Source organism: Molossus molossus, unplaced genomic scaffold (genome assembly GCF_014108415.1).
Source record: "Molossus molossus isolate mMolMol1 unplaced genomic scaffold, mMolMol1.p scaffold_m16_p_3, whole genome shotgun sequence".
NCBI classification, from domain to species: Eukaryota; Metazoa; Chordata; class Mammalia; order Chiroptera; family Molossidae; genus Molossus; species Molossus molossus.
Window position 1 is genome coordinate 66,101,245 of NW_023425366.1, and position 22,299 is coordinate 66,123,543.

A 22,299-nucleotide genomic window follows, 5' to 3' on the forward strand; every position below is an offset into this window, starting at 1 on the left:
AATTCTGTGATTTTTATTTGAAAGCACTGACTTTGGATGGTAAAAGCATTGATTCCCTCAACAGCTTAACAATGTCAACAATGACTTTTTTATTTTACAGTTTACATTCAATATTATTTTGTATTAATTTCACACGTACAGCATAGTGGTTAGACAATCTACACTCTACAAAGTGTTCCCCCCAATATTTCCAGTACCCACCTAGCGCTACACAGAGTTACCACAATATATTGACTATGTTCCCTATGCTGGACTTTATATCCCTGTGACTATTTTATAACTATCTATTTGTACTTCTTGGTCCCTTCATTTCTTTCACCCAATCCCCCAACGTCCCTCCCCTCTGGCATCCACCAGTCTGTTCTCTACAACAATGACTTTTTAAGCATTCACAAAATGTGTGATCATTTCAGCAAATTTTCAAATTATTATATCAATCATTTCAATCCTGGATTAAATCACATGGAAATTTTTTTAAATGTACCAACTACTATACTTCACCCCAAAGATTCTTATTTAATTGGTCAGTGGGAGGCCTGGGCATTGGTAGTTTTTTGTGTTGTTGTTGCTGTTTGTTTTTGTTAATCCTTCACCTGAGGATATTTTTCCATTCTTCTTTTTTTTTTTTTGGTTGAGGTGGGAGGGAGGGAGGAAGTGAGGGAGAGAGAGAGAAAAATCAATGTAAAAGACACACTGATTGGTTGCCTCCCACATGACCCCAATCAGGGCTGAGGATTGAACCTGCAACCCAGGTACGTGCCCTTGACTGGGAATTGAACCCGAAACCCTTTGGTCTACAGGCCAACTCTCTAATTGCTGACCCAAACTGGCCAGGGCTGGTAGTTTTTTTAAATACAATTCCCAAATAATTCAAATAATTCTAATGTGCACCCAAGATCAAGTGTGCCTGGTCTATATATCTAATCCTCATGTTTATTTTGCTGCTCTAAATAAATCAAAATCTTAATCCTACCAAAGAAAAGAGATTTCTCAAATTAAGTTGGAAAATAAAATCATCAGTCTTTGGGATTCTTAGCTCTTTGTTGTGGTTTATAAGAAAATAAGTTAGACCACCAGGAGTCAGAAACCCTAGGCTTGAGTCATTGCTCAGTTACCTACTAGCTCTATGACTTCAGTGAATCTCTTGAAACAAATGTTTTCTCAACTATAAAGTGAGAACATCAAGATTTCCTCTAGCTCAAAAGCATGTTCTTAAATGATTTCCAAAACCACAGAATGCTGCCCTTAAATGCTAATCGGGGTATGTATCTGATTTTATGTACTGAAATAGGATGTAGGCCAGGGCGAGCTAACATGCATCACTTACTTGTGTGTCATCTCTCCTGTCTGTGGCAGACATTGCTAATAGAGCACAGCACTACTAAAAACACTACTGTCCTTCAGTTTGCACTCAAGATAAAACTATTTTCTATTTTTGAGTTAAGCACTTATTAGCTGTGAGAAAAATTCAGGACATGCCACTCCCAAATATGCCATGTTGGTATATTGGTTAATTTGAGCTGAGGTCACTTGAAAAACAGTAAATGCAAAGAAGTTCCTCTGAACTCCCCTTATCTGCCTGAAGACGGATCCTCCATAAGCAATTAGGCTGTAACCCAAACCCCCTCCCTGGGAGTTTCATCAAGCAGGGAAGACTGAGTCATCACAGGAGAGGAGACTAGATGTCCACACCACGTCCAAACGTCCAAAATGATCACATCTGCCACCTATTCTTCTAAGGGCCCATCCATCTTTCCTAAAAGTCATTTCCTCTCCCCTAAGAGGCCTACAGCCCTTCTCCCTTTGCTTTATTAAAATGGTAAATAAACTCTCAAATGTCACTAATTAGGGAGATATTCAATCTTTTCCCTGTGATGCCCCGTGCATGCAATAAAAAGAATTAATACATTGGTACACCTTTCCTCCTGCTAATTTGCCTGCTATCCACATCCTAGACCCAGCTTTCTAATCTAGGGGGCCAGAGGGAAAGTTTTTCCTCCCCTGCACACTTCTATTTAAAGAGATGATGTAACAGGATACTCAGCAGAGGACTAAAAATGTGCAGAAAGAATAAAAAATTAGCACAGTTCAGAAGCAAGGACACCATGACTCACAACATGTGAATCAGGTCCTAATGGCAGCACAGTTCCATGGAGGGAGGGTCGACTCCTACTCACCAAATAAACCTTTCTGCCATAGCCTAGCCTGTGATGTCAAGTCACCTCAAGGGAGAGAATGACCAATCTGCTTGAGAAGTTGTATTTTTCACAATAAATTATTAAAATAAAACTCTGACTTTGCAAGTCTGTTGTGAGTGTGGTTAGTGTGAGTCAATATTCCTATATGAAACCAAACTGCCAGACTTCCAAAGCTGAAGACCAGATCACAACAAAATCATGTCCTGCCCAGGAGACCAACTGGTCCTCTAGCAATGAGGCATGCAGTAAAAACACTTGCAGATAATATTGAAATAACTCAAATGGTTCCTAGATAAAATCTTTTCTTATATAAATTAAGAAAAAGGAAGCTTTCAAAAAACGCCAAAACCTTTCCATTTTTAAAAAATATGTAAACATAATTTACATAATTGTAAAAATAATTTACATAAATGCTGTAATAATATAATGAGGACAAAAGTCAATGCTCTTTGAGGGCAGGGCCCTGTCTCAGCCGGCCCTAGATGCCATCTCTCATGATAAATCCTGTACCAAAAGACAGCCTAGTCACACCATCTGCTGCCTCCAGGGAGATAAACTGCACACTTCAAAGCGTGGCAACGTTCCACTATAGCATAATGAAGAAATGAAAAACATATTAGCAAACTGAACACTTTGGGGAAATTTCATTTTCAAATTGTGTGCTGTTTTGCTTTTAAAGAAGTGAAATTATTAAATAAAATGTGTGAGAGGACGCAAATATTCTTCCTTGTAGCAAAATTACGAATGTTTCTACTTTGTGAAAAATAACATTATTTCCAACGAATGCATTAAAATCACACTTATCATCCGCATTCTCAAAGTTGTTAGGAACAAGCATCTACAGCTGAATGTACGTACTTTTGCTGAAATCAAGATTCAGTCCTAAAATTCCTGTTAGATTATTTGCAAAATGGAAAAATGAACAAGTCTTGAGGATACAAGTTCATACACTGTCTTCTCCAGAAACCCTTTAGAGTCTAAAAACTAAGTTTGGGGCCATCTCGGACCAGCCAGTTCAGAGCAGCCAACATGAACTTGCAGACTTGGGGGCGCTGCCGTGACTTCTGGGCATTCCCACCACCATCAGGGAACTCAGCATTCAGAGAGAATGTGAGAAACAGAGGGTGCGGCCCCAGAACAAGCTGTGGGTATAATGAGAGATGAAGAGCAAGACAAATCAGGTGTACTTCTCATACCCCGACCAAGGCTGGTATTAAACTAGCGCATCTTGCCTGAAGAGCCATCAATCTTGCACAAAGAGTGGTATCAAGGTACATCCCATTCGAGCCGTATAAGGCAAATAGAATCTTAGTGACAGACTATAAGGCCATTTGATCTATGAATTACACAGCCCTGCAATTGCTTACATGTGCCTGAAAACCTTCAGGCTCAGATGAAGCCAAGGATTCAAAAGGAAGAATCTGTAGTTCTTTCAATATTCTCCACTCACAGGCCTACTTAGGGCAGCTGTCTCCTTCTCCTCCCACCACCCCTCACTCAATTCAGCATCTGACTGTCCTAGCAGCCTAACATTCATTCACTGGGCCTATATGTTGCAAATAGAATGGATTTAAAAGTGAAGTGAAGAGACATTACTTTAGCCAAAATAACCTGGATACAACATACTCTCTCTCTTATACTGTGTCATTATCTACATCAAACGCTCTGTCTAGCCCACCTCTCACCTTGGCTGCCTTGACTGTCAATACACAGCTGAAGTATCCCCATCTGTTTGGTATGTTTCCTGACTGCCCCTGCATTCAGGAGTTAGCTCTGTCTCCTTTGTGGTCTTCCACTGTACTTCTACAGTAACTAGTATGAACCTCTAGGATAGCTATAACCACTGATTTTTCCATCTGTCTCCTCTGCTAGATTCTGAATTTTTTTTAATCCTCACCTGAGGACATTTTTCCATTTTTTGTTCAGATAGAGTGGGAGGGAGAGAGAGGAAGAGAGAGAGAGAGAAACATCGACGTGAAAGGGACACATTGAGTGCCTGTCACCCGCACGACCAACCAGGGCCGGGGACAAACTGTAACCGAAGTATGCGCCCTTAGCGGGAACCGAATCCAGGTCTCTCTGGACCGCAGGCTGATGCTCTAACTGCTGAGCAAACCGGCCAGGGCCAGATTCTGAATTCTTGACAGCAGGGGCTGTGTCTGGCTCATTTCTTTAACTGTTGTGCCTAGTGAATGTTTGATGGATGGATGAATGAACAAGCAGTCACAGATCCTCCTATTTACTCAAAGTCTTGCTGGACTGAATAATGAGATGGAGGTATTCTTATAATCAACACTGTATTTTATGGGTTATATAATACTTTATTTTCATCTGCTAGCAAATGTATTCTATGTATAATAAAATAACAATGGTCTGGATTGTATACAAAGTTATCTATTTCCAGGCAGTTCTAACTAAGTCCTTTATATATTTGATTTGCTGAAATGGATAAGTAAATGTTTACAAATGGCTTTGGGCAGAGTCGGATGAACAAATATGGAAAAGACATAATCCTGATGAAAAGAGTCTTCCAGGCAAGTGAGACAGGTAAACAACAAAATCTTAATCAGTTTACTGACTCCTTCCCAAAGACGGACCAATTCTTTTATCCTAGGACTCTATTAATAAGTTTTAATTCATTAGCCTGGAATATCAATTATCTGACAATAAGAGATCCACCAGCTTCCAGGTCAATGGCTAAATCTGTATCTCTTTGTAATTTTAGAAAATTTTTATTTTATAGAAAACTAGAATATTCTTTTTTTTACCTGTTATTCTTCTAAATCACAACATACAGCCTGGTAATTTTTTCTTTTAAAATTCTATTCTGAATGATGACTTCATGCTCAAAGGATGTTTGAAGGCTTAACTGAGAAGGAAAGGAAAGGCAGCTTTGTTACCTCAGGTGTGTGGGATTATAAGGTGCATGGTGATGCAGAGCAAGAGATTAGTAACTTTTATTTTATACAATGTTTGTATTGTTTAACTTCTAAGGAGTATAGATGTCATCTTAAATAGTTTAATAAAGTTTTTAATAAATGAATTAACAAAGCCTCTTTCTCTTGGTGATCCTTTCTATACCCCAGACAGGTCTAAAAGCCAATGAAAATCCTCCTGAAACAGTACATTTAGACTGGGAGCCAAACAGCATGACCTGTACGGGCCTGTGCTTTCACCACTGTGTTTTATGGGCAAGTGTCAAGCAAGAAGAGCCTGAGATGCCTGCTCACCTTGTGCTCAGAGTATCTGGGGAGACAGCGAACCCCAAAACATTAGTGAACATCACAAGATAACTCATGTCAAACATTAACATGTGTAATGGTCTATTAATGCCCTGAGAACTTGGAAAATGAGGGGTTTATGAGAGCCACAGGACTGGAGAGGAGCTTGATGGTGAACCTGAGCTGGTCTTAGAAAGGCAGATTTGGGGGATGATTAAGTTTCATATCATGGATGCTGGTCATCTACTCAAACTCCATGTCTAAATTCCTGATTTCTGAGTAACTGAAAATCTATAGTTGAACACAGAACCTGGTGCACAGCAAATGTTTAATTTTTATTGATTAAATGTCAAATATTGGCCCTTCTGGCCACACCTTCCCTGTCTTGGGCGAATGAATAGCCAAACATCAGCTTCCCGAGTTCACCTTCACCTTGAATGTATCACACACACAGCCAGCACCTGCTACAGAGTGCTCTAGATGTCTCTTCTCATTTCTGCTTTTTCTTCTTGGTCCTCCTTTCTCCATTATCCAGTTATCAGATGCTTGGTCTATGCCTCACTATTTGTCCCTGGCCTCGTGTTTACTATTATAATGACTCTAAAAAGGAGGACTAAATAATAGGTAAAAGCATACGTATAATATTTACAGAGCATTCTTTATTTTCAGACTTTGTGCTGCATATTTGCTGGGAGTTAACCTTTTTGATCTGCCCACCCCCCAAAAAAACAAAAAAATCAGGTGCTTCTGCCCTGGCCGGTTTTTCTTGGTGGTTAGAGCATCAGCCCGAGGACCAAAGAGTCTCAGGTTCAATTTCAGCCAAGGGCATGTACCTTGGTTGTGGTTCGGTCCCTGGCCCTGGTCAGGGTCATGCAGGAGGCAACCAATCGATATGTCTCTCTCACATCAACGTTTCTTTCCCCTCCCCCCTACTCTATCTGGAAAAATATCTTCAAGTGAGAATTAAAAAAAAAAAAAAAAAAAAGAGAAAGGTGTTTCTGTGATCTCTTATACGGGTAAGTAAAAGGAGGCTGAGATAAACTGGTGGAGAAAGATTTTGAATCATGGGATATTGTGCTCCAGAATGGGTAAAGGGTCCCATAATAAAGGAGGCATTGGTGAATGGAGGACCAGAGGAAGGAGGCCTTGAAATTGGGGCTGAGTTTGAGCTTAGTGCAGCAGGCAATGTGGAGCCACACTGAAGTTTTGAAGTGGAAGCACGGCAGAAAAGAAGGATATTTACAAATCTCTATTTCACTCTAGCTTTTATTCTTCTGTTTGGTAATTTGTAAAGCAAGTTTGCCTGTATCCTTTTATGTTCCACCTGTATTCTATCAGCATCAGGAAGTTGCCTGGCCAGTGTGGCTCAATGGTTGGGCATCGACCCATGCACCAGGAGGTCGCTGGTTCAATTCCTGGTCAGGACACATGCCCAGGTTGTAGGCCCGATCCCCAGTGGGGGACTTTTAGGGGGCGGCCAATCCATGTTCTCTCTCATCGATGTTTCTGTCTCTCTCTCCTGTTCCTCACTGTCTAAAACCAATAAAGAAAAAAAAAAAAGGAAGTCACCTACACATACATGGAAAGTGTGATTTGGAAGAACAAAACAAGGCAAAATCTAGAAGTAAGAGAGGAAAGACTAGCTAAATTGTGTTGCATTAATTTGATATAATGCTGTGATTAAAGATAAGAATTATGGCCCTGGCCTGTTTTGCTCAGTGGTTAGAGTGTCGGCCCATGGATCAATGAGTCACAGGTTCGATTATGGTCAAGGGCACGTACCTTGGTTATGGTTCATCCCCAGCCTTGGTTGGGTCATGTGGGAGGCAACCAGTTGATGTGGTTCTATTACATTGATGTTTCTCTCTGTCTCTCTCTCCCCCTTCCTCCCACTCTATCTGATAATAAGTAGAAAAATATCCTTGGGTAAGAAATTTAAAAAATGATAAAAATTATGCCTTCACATGGATGAGTGACAACACAGTTCTGTGATAAATGCAGAGCTCACGGTTGTAGGCATTGTTCCCCTCGCTGTGACTGTGCGAAAGGAGGGGTGTGTTGTATACCTGTGAAGGGAATGAAGAGAACTGAAGAGCTGGAGCAGGATGGTGGGATTCAATTATAAACATTCTACTTCTGTGTTTTAAAATGTTAGTGTTAATTCCTATTTATTTTAATAATAATGGAACATTTAATAAATGACAAGTCATTAATTCGGCTGAGATAAGTGATTAAAAGTTAAGGATAAGCAGGACGTCTAGGCGTCAGAAGCTGAGGGCCCTGGATGTTGAGAGTGGAGCACTGGGGGATGAAAAGTAATGGCCGTGAGAAGTGTTGGGAGGGCACGTGGTGTTGAACAGGATATAAGTGACCAAAAAGGGAAACTTGGCAAAGTAATCCAAGGTTTCTAGGCTGAGGTTAGAAAAATGTTAGTGCCGTAAATTGAAATCTCACGACTCTAATGAGGTGGCGTTCTGATAAAGATAATTATGGCGTTAGAACTTCTATCTAAGTTGAGAGTTATTACATTAGAATATTATTACAGTGAAAAATCCAAGTGTATGTGATCTGGGGTCTCATTAAACAGTTAGAACTGGAGCTATGGATGACTCAGGGGCAGAGATCTGGAGGTGAACCTAACCCATTTTGATGGCATGCATTATTTCTATAACATAGCCCTTTTAAAAATAGAATTGGGATGTTTTTCCTAAGTATGCACTTTCCCCTATTGTATTATACCTTGCCTTCACATATTGACTTGCCCAGACCCTAAAGATATTTGATTTTGGTACCTGGGATAATCCCTTAAAGCTGCTGAAGTGAATGAGTCGGCTCCAGAAGAGGTGGGAAGGATATAGAGGGTGTGAGAATGGAGGACTAAGGCAAAGGACGCCTTTGCAATATCTGAGGAAACAATAAATCAGAACATCTGTCTTTAATAGGAATTCCAGAAACTATATGGATGTAACTGCGAATGGGGGCAGAGAGAATAGTCAATATTATAAGGAAAAAAATCCCCAAATCTGAAGAAAATCACAATATCAAGAGGCCTACTCAGTACTGTGAGAAACCAAAGACTCACAGACAGATATAATCTCATTTCTCAATTACCAGGAAAAAAAAGTTATTTTAAAAAAGCATCCAGGGAGATGATAAGGGGGAAGGGTCAGTCTGGCACCAGATTTCTCACAGGCAGCACAAAGCACAGGAAGATACAGTTTCTTTATAAAGTTAAACGGACGACAAAGGGTCAGCACAAGGGAATCTTTATGAGTGATTTTGATTGTGAGGATTGTTCAACAGCATTATGCATTTGTCATAACTCAAAAGAGTATGCCAAGAAGAGTACATTTGATTTTATGTAAAAATAATAAAATATTTAAAAAACCTAATTGATTCAAAAATAGGGTTTGTAATATATCACATAAAGGTGACCAATAGAACTAAAATTAAAATTTTATTAGCGAAGCTTGAAGAGCAGGGGAAAGTAGAAGGTAGTGAGTTAAATTCTGTATTTTTTATTGCAAGGAATCAATAATATTAAGTTGATAAATTTTTTTTTTTAATTCTCACCAGAGAACATGCTGTTTGATTTTAGAGACGGGGAAAAAAATGGGGATAGGGAGAGATGGAGGGAGAGAGAGAGACAGAGAGAGAAATATGAGAAAGAAATATCAGTTGCCTTCCCATACTCACCCTGACCAGGAATTAAACTTGAAACCTAGGTATGTGCCCTGACCAGGAATCGAACCAGCAACCTTTTGGTGCACGAGACAACACTCCAACCAACTGAGCCACACTGGCTAGGGCTAAGTTGATAATTTTTTAAAAAAATTAGTGGTACAGCATATCCTTTATATTTTTCAACTAAAATAAAATCAGAAATGGTTCAAATGGTTACACCTGGAGTGGGATTTGTATGACTTAGGCGCTGAGGAGGGGAACTTTTATATTTCATATCTTACCTTCCGGTACCATTTGAAATAATACATGTGTATGTATTGCTAATCGTTTATTACAAAATAAATTTCAAAATTACATTTGCATATATATTCTGAATACAAAAAACATCTTGATTTTAAAAATTTTCCCCCTGATTTCATACTACTATCATATTTAGGGCTATCCCCTCAATGTACATAAAGGAGAGAGTTTTGTTTACAGTATAAGAATATACTATATTTATTCAGATTAACTTCATACACAGCACATCAGAAAAGTACTGTAATAGATAATAAAAATGTTATAAATATTAACATATACAGTGAAAATTATTATTCTGATTTGTTATTATAATATTTAATAGACATTTTAATTTCTCTTTTAATTTTGTCACAGTAATAATATCTTCAAAGAGATCATTTCCTCTCTATGTTGTTATAGCACCATAAACAAATTGAGATATTCATTGAGGACCTATAAGCTTGAAAGCAGTCAATGGTCTTTTCCTCTTCAGCCAAACTGAATCAATGGGCCTATGACAACCACTCCTGGCAGGCCCATGCTAAAACTTTTTGTAGAAAGACATCACAGATGCTTTGGGGTCTGAACAAAATTTGAAAGGGGGAAGACTTAAAGAATAATTATTGAAAAGGAAATGTACTTCATACAAGCAAGTTTTTAATAGCTTTTGATCCATTGCAAGAACCCCAAAGTGCCAGTATGTGAATGCATAATTAGGCAGAAGAAAATTCATTACAAAGTGAATTTTGGTTCAACTTGACAAGCAAATAATTCCCCATGGCTGCTTTTGAGAAAATTATTATACCTCTCTTTCATCAAAATGTTGCCAATTCTGCATTTCTGTCAATAGCATTTAACATATTTATTTAGGTTGTCTGATTTCTACCTCACTAAAGTAATGGAGACCTTTATTTAAATCACATCCCTGTTAACTTATATAACACGTACGCATAAAATCTCTCCATATCTAAGAGAATGGCTCTGCACCCCCTTTAGGGTAGCCATGGAGATGCACCGCTTGCATCAGCAGCAGTTAGCATGGTGACTAATGGCCCCAGCTGCCGTTCCTCTGCTTTACCATCATGTTAGTGCTCAGGCCATGCTTCTCCCAAGCTGATCAGAGCCAGAGTCCGAGTACAGTGGAGGTGCTAGTGCCAGCCAGGCAGGAGACTCCTCCGGTGTGTGACTTTAGCTCAAGGAGTCCTCACTGGTGTTTTCAAAACTTTTGTAGAACTACCCTGCTATCTGAGATTCTTCCTACTAATCCTGCCCCCCTTTCACAGGTATAGATCTGTAACTTGGTTTGAAGGTTACTTTTAGTTATTCTGCCTCTCTACCCCAGCTGTTATTGATGTCCCGAGGAAGCTCTCTGTTCTCATCACTCCTTTGTACTCAAAGGCTGTGGTGATTCCCTCAGGTCCAAACTTCTTAGCCCCCAGGCCCTCCACCACCTAAAAAGCCAACTTACCTGTCAAGTTTCAACTAGAAGAAAGCTCTCTTTCTCCAAGGCTAGAGACAAGAAGCAAAGGATTGGAGACGACAGAAACAAAACTGAGGTTTAGGAAGGAAAGTTGGGAGACTTCTACAAGGTGAGTTTACAGTTGTTTGTATGGACAATAATATGATAACTAATAAATAATAACACAAGAATAGACTCTGTTTCATGTACTCACAACCAGGAACCTAGTTTTGCCCCACCCTGTATTAGATGGCGTTATTTTCCAGGTACAGCAGGAGGTGGCAAGCCAGTTCCTGGGCCAGACACAGGGAGTTAAGAGAGGGTATGAGTGCTGCCGCAACGGAAATGCAAGTTCTGCGTGAATTAGAGATTTTGTGGAGTAGTCCTCAAGGACTCTTTGACTTAGGTGACATTCTGTAGTAAATGTTTACTTGACTCTAAGCAAATGCCTTTCACAAAGGAAGTGCTCCAGAATCTGTTGAGTGAATACAGTAAGCAAAGCTTTAGAGCACAGCAGGGAGAAGGGGTGGTTAGAGAAGATGGACGTGAGCCAGCATCTGAGCGCCAGTCCGAGAGCTCGGAGCCTTGTCGGGAAAATGATGGGAATGTGGTACATTATAAGGTTATTGTAAGGTTTTATAGTTAAGTATCTGTAGGTGATTCACTTAAATTAAGCTAGCCATGGCAAGCACTCTCTCCGTTTTCTATCTTCATTATCAGTATTTTTACAGTAAATATACAACTAATAAAATAAAGTTGACCAAAGGATACCAATTTCCAGTTCTAACATGAAGACCTAATGACTGTCATTAATACTACTGCATTAAATACAGGTATTCCTCAATTTATGATGGAGTGACATCCCAATAAACCCATTGCCAGTTGAAAATGGATTTAATACACATAACTACTGGACATCATAGCATAACCTAGCCTACCTAAAATGTACTCAGAAGACTTATAGTGGCCTACAGTTGGGCAAAAGCATCTAAACAATGACTGCGCTGTGGAGGGTGGTTTACCCTCGTGTCTGCATGGCCGACTGGGAGCTACCGCTGCTGCTCTCCAGCATCAGGAGGAAGTACACCACGAATCACCAGCCCAGGAAAGGATCAAAATTCAAAATTTGAAGTTTGATTTCTACTGAATGTATATTGCTTTTGCACCATCTCATAAAGTTGAAAAATCTAAGTCAAATCCTTGTATATTGTGGATCATATGTACTTGGAAGTTGCTACAAGAGTAGATCTTGAATGTTCTCACCATAAAAAACAAATGGTAATTATGTGATGGGATGGAAGTGTTAGTGCTATGGTGGTAGTCATTTTGCAATATATAAGTGTATCAAATCAACACTTACCACATAAACTTATACAACATTATGTGTCAATTATATCTCAATAAAGTGGGGTGGGGTAGCCTTGACTAGAAATATGATATAGTAGTAGAGAAAGCACTGAATATAGTCAGAAGACTTCATTTTGAGTTCCAGATGTCATTTGAGATCTGCGACCTCAGGCATGTCTTTTAATGTTTTGCAACCTCACTGGTACCTATCTGTCCTTACACAGTTGAAGTGAGGGTCAGAGGAGGTTTGTGTGAGAGTACTTTATATACCATAAAGGACAACATATATATATATTATCGATCAGAAACCAATACACCTGCATGGGTTTGTTTGGTTCATGTACTAAAGTGGAATTCCTGAGGATCGGAGTGTTAAATGTATACATATGAAATAAGTGTTAGACAGTCTCTGTGCAAGACACATGCTGTGTTAGGACTCTGGGGGAGGCGGGAAGCTGCTTCTGTTAGAGATGGCGACAGTGAGGAGAGGCACTGAGTCTGAGGCCTTTTGGTGGAGGTGGTAATAAAAGGGTTTTCTGAGGAGCTGGAGCATGAAAAACCCCATATTTGAATGTCATGGCTCAGATGTGTGTCTTCATAAAATCAGCTCCCCTTTTATCTAAACCCACTTCTCCATAACCAGGCCGCCTCTGCTGCAGCAGGAATTGACTGCTGGGAGCAACTATAAACACTGTGCTAATGGCAGCACCGCCTGAGAACGGTCACTGGGGAGTGTGATGTGTGCAGTTACAGGCCAGAGAAAATGTGTTCTACTCCCTACATATCACAGGGCACGCACACTACAATCTGATATAGCGTAAAGGTACTTTAATAATTATTACCATTAAAGGCAAACAACTCCACAGATCAACTCTTTTAAAACATGTTTTCTAACCTCTGTTTCCTCGCAGACGTATGGTTATTGCCCACCTGGAAAGGTCCCAGAGTGATGGCCAGGAATCTGCCACACCACCCCTTCTGCTGTTCCTGCCATCATATTTAATGGTGTTTGCTCAACTCAAAGCCAAACTCATATGCAGTATATTTAGATGGTTAAAAAAGCATCGCATTCCACTGTATTCACAGATTATTTTAAACACCACCATTCTTGGGAATTAGTCTGGAATAAATAAGGTAAAGTGAAAAGTAGCAACATAAATTTGTTTCAGTGACAAAGAAAACAATATCAAAATGGCAATCTGGAGATTCGCCATGAATGAAGGAATGCGGTTCCTTTCGGTGCACTCTCCTGCAAATGCAATCACCGTCTCCTTCACCAGCCTGGATTTATTTTAAAGTGGGTGAGAAAGAGAGCTAGAAACTAATACTAAGAAATTGTGAAAAGTACCTTTATAATTTCAAAAGATCAATGCACAATCTTGTATGGCATTAAAGGTAAGGGTGTAGAACTGACATATATGTTGATTTTTCTGAGCCTCTAAGAAGCTATTTTTCCATAATGGCAAACTTTCTAAGTTGAAAAACATGTATCACTAATATATAATCTGGATCTCTTTTCTGAGGTCTCAGCAACTGCATAGTTCCTCAAATGCCTTGAAAAACAAAGTCACAAATTTACAAAAGCTAACTCTACCTTAAAATGTTTAACTTGCATTTTAAGTATCGTTTAACAAATACTAACCCTGTCACCCAAATGTCAAAGAACTTCTGAACCATGGAGTAAAGAACAGACTTTGTTGCTAAAGAGGTTATGGCTTGAATTGGATCAATTAATTAAAAATAAAGACCAATGTTTTGTGCTTTGAATCTGAGCCAAACTTTCTATAATAATAATAATGGGCATTTTAACCATACAGAAGTTAAGTAACCTGATTTTCATCCAAATTCGGAAAATGAAAAGAATGAACATGCATGCAGATAATGTTTTACTTGAGATTTTCCCAGGAAGTATACTACAGGTACCTACATAACTATTGATCAAGCATTACATTTAGGGAAAGCCAACTCTGTGCTTGTCAGGAACTGACTTTTTCTCTACATTCTTATTCCTCATTTGTTTGTTAATTAATTCAACAAATTTGATCCAGAGCCTATTTTGTGCCCATGAGTTATTATAGGTACTGAAGACTCAGAACAAGATGGGCTCCATGCTTGTAAATTTGTGACTTTGTTTTTCAAGGCATTTGAGGAACTATGCAGTTGCTGAGACCTCAGAAAAGAGATCCAGATTATATATTAGTGATACATGTTTTTCAACTTAGAAAGTTTGCCATTATGGAAAAATAGCTTCTTAGAGGCTCAGAAAAATCAACATATATGTCAGTTCTACACCCTTACCTTTAATGCCATACAAGATGGGCTCTCATGGAGCTTGTATTCTTCCCTGGGGGTTAGGATTAAGAAAAAACAAACAAACAGAAACTAAGACCTCAGATAGTAATAACTCAATTAAGAAAGCACAGCAGAGAAGGATGCTAGGGTGACATGGAGGGTAACTTCAGATGGTAAAAGGAGAGGTCTCATTGAGGAGGTAACATGTGCTTCAGATGGACCAGAAGACACCGGCCATGTGAAGAGCTGAGGGAACTGCATTTACAAAGACTGCAAAATGGGAAAGAGCTTGGAGAATCCAAAGAACAGCAAGAAGGCATTGAACTTAAAACTCATGACCTGGAGGGAGATGTTTTGAGATGGGGCCTGATGGTGAGCAGAGGACGAAAGTCAGATGGCACATTCTAAGAGTTCAATGATAACTCTCATTCTAATAGTTCAATGTTCTGCAGTTTCATTTTCAAATAACTATTTGCAGATAACCATGTTGTCAACAATTCAATGCACTATTTTTTAAAAGATCAGCATTTTCAGATAAGTCCAGACAAGAGAGTCTCTCAGAGAAAAATCAGAAACAATTTTCTTACCAGTTCAGTATTAATCAAGTCTCATAAATAATGTTCTGAAAATAAATGGGAAAGTGCTAAAAGAGATTAAAAACTCTCGGGTGTCTTTCATCCTTCTAAAGTAGATCAGTTATGTTTATGGTAGCTGGTGGTGTGTGGTAGTTTGGAGTAGAATGCTTCGCATGCCATTCTTTAAAAATCTAAGGCTCTTATTAAGATGAGATTCTAGCTGTTTCTATTAAAAATTCATGACCCTTTTCCAAGAGAACTGTTTTTGACCTGTTACTTCTGGCTAAATTTGTGGGAGTTCTTTTCTTCCACTCATTCCTGCACATAATATTTCAGGGAAATAGACTTTAATAGCTATTGACCTAATTGAAATATATCTAAATTTGTTCAACAAAAATAACAATTTGCAATTTTGGTGAAACCACAAATTCACTTAAAAGTGAATATTATTCAGAGCAGATGCAATATGTTTTCAAGGATGTGCTGCCCCTAGAGTACCATTTAGTGGATTGGAAGCAGCGATTCACCACTGAAGAAACTTAGTAAAAGATAATGAAGTTAACATACATAAACCCCACACTTTCCAAATAGCAGGAAACACATGACTTACCTTTCCTAGTTTGTTTCTAGATATTTAATTATTTATTTATTGTTAATCCTCACCTGAGGATATTTTTCCACTGATTGATTTTTAGATAGAATAGAAAGGAGGGAGGGAGGGAGGGAGGGGGAAGAGAGAGAGAGAGAGAGAGAGAGAGAAATCAACGTGAAAGAGACACATCGATTGGTTACACAACCCTGATGAGCTGGGCATGAAACCTGTGACCCAGGCACACGCCCTTGACAGGGAATCAAACCCTCAACCCTTTGGTCCACAGGCCGATGCTGTAACCACTGAGCCAAACTGGTCAGGGCAAGACAGACATTTAATATTGTGTAAACATCATGCAACCATAGGTTCAACACAAGACTTGGCCTCTCTCCCACCACTCCTACCTCCCACCTCTCTAAGCAACTTTGGGACAGGACCAGGAGCCCCTCTGGGGGCTAGTGCATGAATAGGGTTCATCCTGGGCTACTGCCTGACAGGGTAAGCTCGCTGGGAGAAGACTTTGCTCTTGATGGGGAAGCTTCTAGATTGTTCAGCTTTGGGCATGATGTGTGGGTGAACTTCACTCAGGGGTAAAATACTAGTAATCCCATTAGGGCCATACATCTAGGCCACAGCTGTATTGACAATAAAGCTGCTTTATCGTTATTATTATTGTTGTTTATTTTTTAACATTCATTTGGGAAACACTAGAGTCTCTCTCTCTTAAGATATTTTCTTATGGGCACCCAGATTCCTCAAGGATGATCTGACAATTGCACTATTTCATTGTCATACTGTCTTTTAGGAAAAATGATCCTTAATATATTTTTCAAAAAATATAGAGATACGTTTGACATCACAAAGATTATATAGACTTTTCATATGTAACTATGAGCAAACAGATTATACTTGAACAAGAAAGGTGTCTCACACATATACATCTTATGTAAAAATGTGACACTTAATAGAGAAATCCAACTTTTAACATTTATACCTTATACTTTTCACTGAAAACTTTAAAAGTATTTTTAAAAACCATGTTAATTGATCAAAGATATAAAGAAAATGTTTATACTTTTGTGCAAAATAAGTTACATTTACATTCTTCGTCTAAAATCACATTATTTCAAGGGGTTGTCCTGCAGGGTATGTGTGTGTGTACCCGTGTGTGTGTAAGTAACATGCAACTGAGAGGGCCAAATAGCAAGACAGAGCCAGGTAACTGGCTGAAAAGCAAAAGATTCAATCATGACAGTTTTACTGACACGATTCCCCTGAGTGGACTAGTTGATTTTGCCTGGCATCTTATATACATTCATTAAATTGTTGCAAACAGAGGCATAGTATTATAATGACATTCAAGTCAATAACTTTTGGTGTTTATAATACTGAACTATTATATACACAGTCAAAATATTTAAAGTTCCAACTAAAATCAACTATTTTAATTTCAGAAAAAATTGTGCTGCCTTTTGCAAATATTTACTGTGTAAAAACAACATTTAGAAAATATATTTCATATAATTTCATATAATTGAGATACATATACCTATAGAACCATATATATCCTATATATAAAGATATGTGTGTGTATACATATGTGTGTGTGTGTGTGTGTATGTATATTTTTACCCCCTACTAGATCCCCCAAATCCTTAATCTTACCTGTTTTTGAGAAGTACACTGAAGGTCATCTTATCCAGTCCTAGATAATTTGGCAGCAAGTTTGACCAATTCCAGTTCCATTTTGTGAGGGCTGACTGTTGATAAATGAGAAGATGCTATTGTTAGTTATTAATCAGAGTTAATATGATCAGTAAATTACAGCTCCAGCTGTGATAGACTAACTAAGAAGGAGGGGGATCCAGAACAAGGACTTAGACAGATAACATCAATCATGTCCACAGAAGAAGGTTTTTATTCCAATAAGACAGCAATTAATTTATAAATCCATTTGGGGATGTAGTCATTATTTATAAAAATATAAATCAATTTCTTGAGTCGTTATTCTTCCAAGTGCTAATGGCATTTGCCTAACAAGTTTCTCTGAGAGGATGACACTTTGAAAAGCAAAGCAAAATAATTGGTAACTTTTTCATGTATCTGTTTATAGTCATTTTTAGCACCCAGAAGTTTGATTAAGAAAACAAACTTGGAGCTCTGGTGGGTAACTCAGTTAGTTAGAGCATTGTCCCGCTGCTCCAAGGTTGCAGGTTCAATCCCCGGCCAGGGCATGTACAAGAATTAAGCAATAAATGCATAAATAAGTGGAACAACAGATTGATGTTTCTCTCTCTCTCGTCACTGGATTAAAGAAAAAGAGAAAACAAGCTTGGAAGTACTATGACTCAAATTATAAAACACAGCTTAATTAGAGTGTGATAGTAATGTTATCTGTCTGGTTAAAAAAATGCTTTAAAGGGGAAATTACAAGGACCTATAAATGTAAATAACATAAGTGATTCTTTTCTTCCTAATTTAATAAATAATTTCACAACAGAGTATGGAGAAAAATTACTGTGCGAGATAATCTCATATTTCAGAACTGAATAAAACATGCCATTTATTTAAATGAAATCAGGATAATTTAACAGCCACAATGATTCCTTATGGTTTGAAGCAATCTAATGTACAATACAGAAAAGCAGTCAGTAAGCTCAAACTTATACAATATATTTGGCTTTAAAGTATTATAGATGCATATACTCCTTAAATAGTTTTGATAATAAGAGTCCAGGCTGATATTTAAAATCCAACAAGAACTCTGCCCTGTCACCTGCTGATTAATGGAGCACTCCAGTCCTGTCACAGAGCAGGAGAATTCTGCCCCGGGTTGTCAGCATTTGAAGGTCTTATTCTAGTACAGTATTGATGAGTGTAGACTAGGGCTGTAACAGGCATGGTAAAAATATTATCTGCATCCCGAATTAGGCCATTGTTTTAATTCTTATTTTTGTCAGAGCTCTAGGTCAAGCAATCCTTCTCTTCTGCCCTGTTAGTTCAAATAGTCTGTCAAGAGGCTTCTCACAAAAGCCACCAAAAGAATGAATAAAGCAAATGCAACTGCAGCTTTCAAATATGTTGGGATAAAGGTGGTGTTTTTAATATAATGGCTGAAACATTCAGCTTAAATAATGGTGTAATCTGGCATTTAAAAAATGTGTGGTGTTTATGACAGACAATTCCAAACATCCTAACTTTAGGATCATTGGCAAATTCATTTTAAATTCAGGAATATGTTTAGGGTTATATAAAAAGAAGCTAATTTACCTCATGCTACCTGAAATAGGAGCTCAGTGCTGTACTTATAATGAATTGTGAACTATTTTATAATTTACCTGATGAATTAGATAAACTGATAAAGATTCCAAGGTGTTTTGTGAGTGTGGGCATTGTGGGATGGGGGTGGGGACAGCCAAGGAGGGAAGACTGTTACAAAATGCCTGGTTTTTTGGTTCTTCAGTAGACACAGCTAAACAGATGTTCCCTCTGCCCGCGGTGAGCTGACCTGGTCAAAAGCTAAATTTTATAGACCAAACATATGAATCAGTTTGACAAATAGGAAGAAGGTAAAATAACTTTTCAAAGTCAATTTGTGCAGACCATGCAAGTAAATACAAGCCTTTTGCTTCCTAACAAAAAGGCTTATGAATAAATATTCTAACACAAGCCACTTTTTTTCTTGCTAGTGTAAAGAAACCACGCATTTAAATTAAATTTACCATTACATACCTGATCTAGCATGTTTTCACTAAATGCCTTGTACACATGGAAAGGGTTAAAGGCAGAAGGCTGATCTTCCACACTCCTCAAGGTTGTTTTTAAAGGTCGGATGGGTAATGGCTTTTCTTCTGAACCATTCATAGAAAACAGCTGTTCTTTTAAATACTCCTTCAAGGGGAAAAAATTACAAGTCGTTGTGGTGGGAAGCATATAGTCTCTTTAAAAATAAACTGATCAATATCCAAATCTACTCTTTCAGCACATTTGCCAGATTACAGTGTATTACTTGCCTCAGGATGGAATACATTTTCTGAGGAAACACAGCAGAGTACTAATCAGTTTTGCAATAAACCCATCAAAAGCAGGTTCACCTAATATATAGGATAGATTAGAAAACCCTTAACAAATTCTCACATAAGGAATGTGTGCTTGATGAATCAGGATCTTTTTAATAGGCATTGTCTTGTTATTGGTTCGTGTGTTAACACACCTAGTTACCAAAACTTAACTCAAGTACAAGATTATTCACAGGACAAGATTGCTTATTTATTTATTAGGTGTAGTTGCTACCTTACTCTATGCTTAGCAAAGTGCTAACTACTTTGATATTTCACTACAAGCAGCCTCACTCTATGTAGAATTAATTCTAATGCAAGCTCCTAAATTCTATTTCCATGCTGTGGACTGAAAAATATTAAGGTACAAAAGAAGATCAAAATATGTAACCCTAGCTCCGCCAGTGTGGCTCAGTGATTGAGCATCGACCCACGCAATAAGAGGTTGCTGGTTTGATTCCCAGTCAGGGCACATGCTCAGGTTGTGGGCCTGATTCCCAGTGAGGGGCATGCAGGAGGTGGCCAATCAATGTTCTCTCATTGATGTTTCTATCTCTCTCTGTCTCCCTTCCTCTCTCTAAAATCAATAAAGAAAAATTATTTAAAAAAGAATGTAATTCTAATCCCCCAATTGCCAGTTCCAGCATGGATAAAAAAAGTCAATCTACCAGAGGCATGGGTACATAGTACAGACTGACAGATCTCAGAGGGAAAGTGGGTGAGGTGGACTGGATGAAAGAAGGTGAAGAGAATAGCCAAAGAACATATATGCATAACCCAAGTGTGGTGAGGGCCACAGGGAGGGGAGGGTGGTTTTTGGGTGGAGGCGGGCAAACAGGGGGGGAAAGTCAATCTACTGCTTTATTCCTCATTTTCCATTCATAAATAAATAAGATGAACAATCCATATAGGATTCTTTGGAAAACAACAAATAAATTACTGCAAGTTTCTGACAAACTATCAAATGTTTACTATGAATAAGCAAGGCATGCAATAAATAAATGTCCTAATTTTTAGGATATCACAATATAATTTTTTTCTTCAAGATTAGGATTGAGACTAGGTTCAGAATTTTAGAGTTGAAAAGGACTTCAAAACTTTTCTAGAAAACCCTCGTTACTCTAAATCTGATGTACAGATCAGCCTAATCAGCCTCAGCAGGGAGCTTGTTAGAACAGCAGAATCTCAGGCCCCACCAAATCAGAATCTGACTGTGAAGATTTCCCAGGAGATTGGTAAGCACATGAAAGTTTGAGAAACTCTAGTTCATGGCACATTCAGTGGTGCTCTGAAAGGTCAGGGACAAGCCTGAGGTCACTCATGGATGAGTGGTATAGTTGGGGCAAGAAGCCACATCTTTGGTCTCAGTCCACTGTGCTTTTTCCTGTTGCTCTGTAACTTCATGAATAGACAATGCTCACTGTATTCACTGTGCAATGCTAATTTTAGATCCCCAAACCCTAAACGTCTAAAAAAAAAAAGCTACTTAAGTTAACAATAATAGTCATAACTTACTCATTGTGGATCATATCCATTTAAAAAATCAGTTCTATACTATATGTTAGACATAGATTCTAACTAAAATTATTAGATAATGATAAAGCCATCAGAAAATAATTTTATACCTAGATTTTTATTGTTGAACAGAAACAAATTTTTCTCCATTATGATTTCTGAAAGTAAAACTTTAAAAAGGAATAAAATGTCCTCTTTTCCTTAGAAAAACTGCTTTGTTTGGGGTAATAATCTTTCTTGTTGACTTCCTCAGGACTTTATTTTGCCTGTCTTTGTTTCCACAACTCAAAAAAGAAAAAGTGCTCTGCTGCAAGCTGTAAACACAATGTTTTCTCCCTTAATTTCTCTGACCCCTCTGCTATTGACACTTGTCATCACCACTTCTTATAAGTCTCAGGTTTTCTGTGATTGTGCTTTAACCAGATTTACTGCTAACCTGGTATATTTCTTTAAAAGAAATATATTCTTTGAACATTCTTTCTTGAACACCTTCCCCGTGCAGCTAAACCAAAGCTTATTTATCTATTCATTGCTTCTCTACTTCTCGTCACTGAAAAGTGCCACGAGTCTTTTGGCCCCAACTACCATGCTCATTGAAGACCAGAACTACATTCATGGCCTCCCTCGTCTGTGCTCACGCCAGGACTTCTGTGCTCACACACCTGACCTATATCGCAAAGACCAACGTTTTAAAGCCCGTTTTGCTCATAAATTTGCTGTCACTCAGTGGCACACCTATTGTTCCGCTCACCGAGGCCTGTACCTGTAGATGGTCTTTATATTACATTGTGGAATATTTAGCAGCACACCTGAAAGTGCTGAAGACTGAGTCCTCATGGAATGCACAAATATCACGATGCAAATTCACCGACCCCGTAAGGAGACCTCACAATGTAAAAGCAGCTGTAAGTATTGTACTAGTCACTTGATCAGCCTTGTGTTGTTGTTTGGGTTTCATGCCTGCGGTGTTTTAGTCTCACAAGGCAAAGTTCTCACTGCTTTCTTCAGTTCTAGTCTCCCCTTACATCACGCATCTTACCTTCCAGCAACGTGTCTCACTGAGCACAATAAACCACCAA

At 38.5% G+C, this 22,299-nt stretch overlaps 1 protein-coding gene across 1 annotated transcript in view; it reads right to left on the reverse strand.

Annotated features, from left to right (window-relative positions):
* KIAA0825 (KIAA0825 ortholog) overlaps window positions 1-22,299 on the reverse strand; it is a 373,867-nt gene that overhangs the window by 178,791 nt on the left and 172,777 nt on the right. The window contains exons 20-21 of the mRNA XM_036279227.1: window positions 19,380-19,538; window positions 17,313-17,407 (exon numbers count right to left, since the gene is read on the reverse strand). Of these exons, the coding sequence (XP_036135120.1) occupies window positions 17,313-17,407; window positions 19,380-19,538 (254 nt within the window). The remainder of the gene's footprint in view (window positions 1-17,312; window positions 17,408-19,379; window positions 19,539-22,299) is intronic.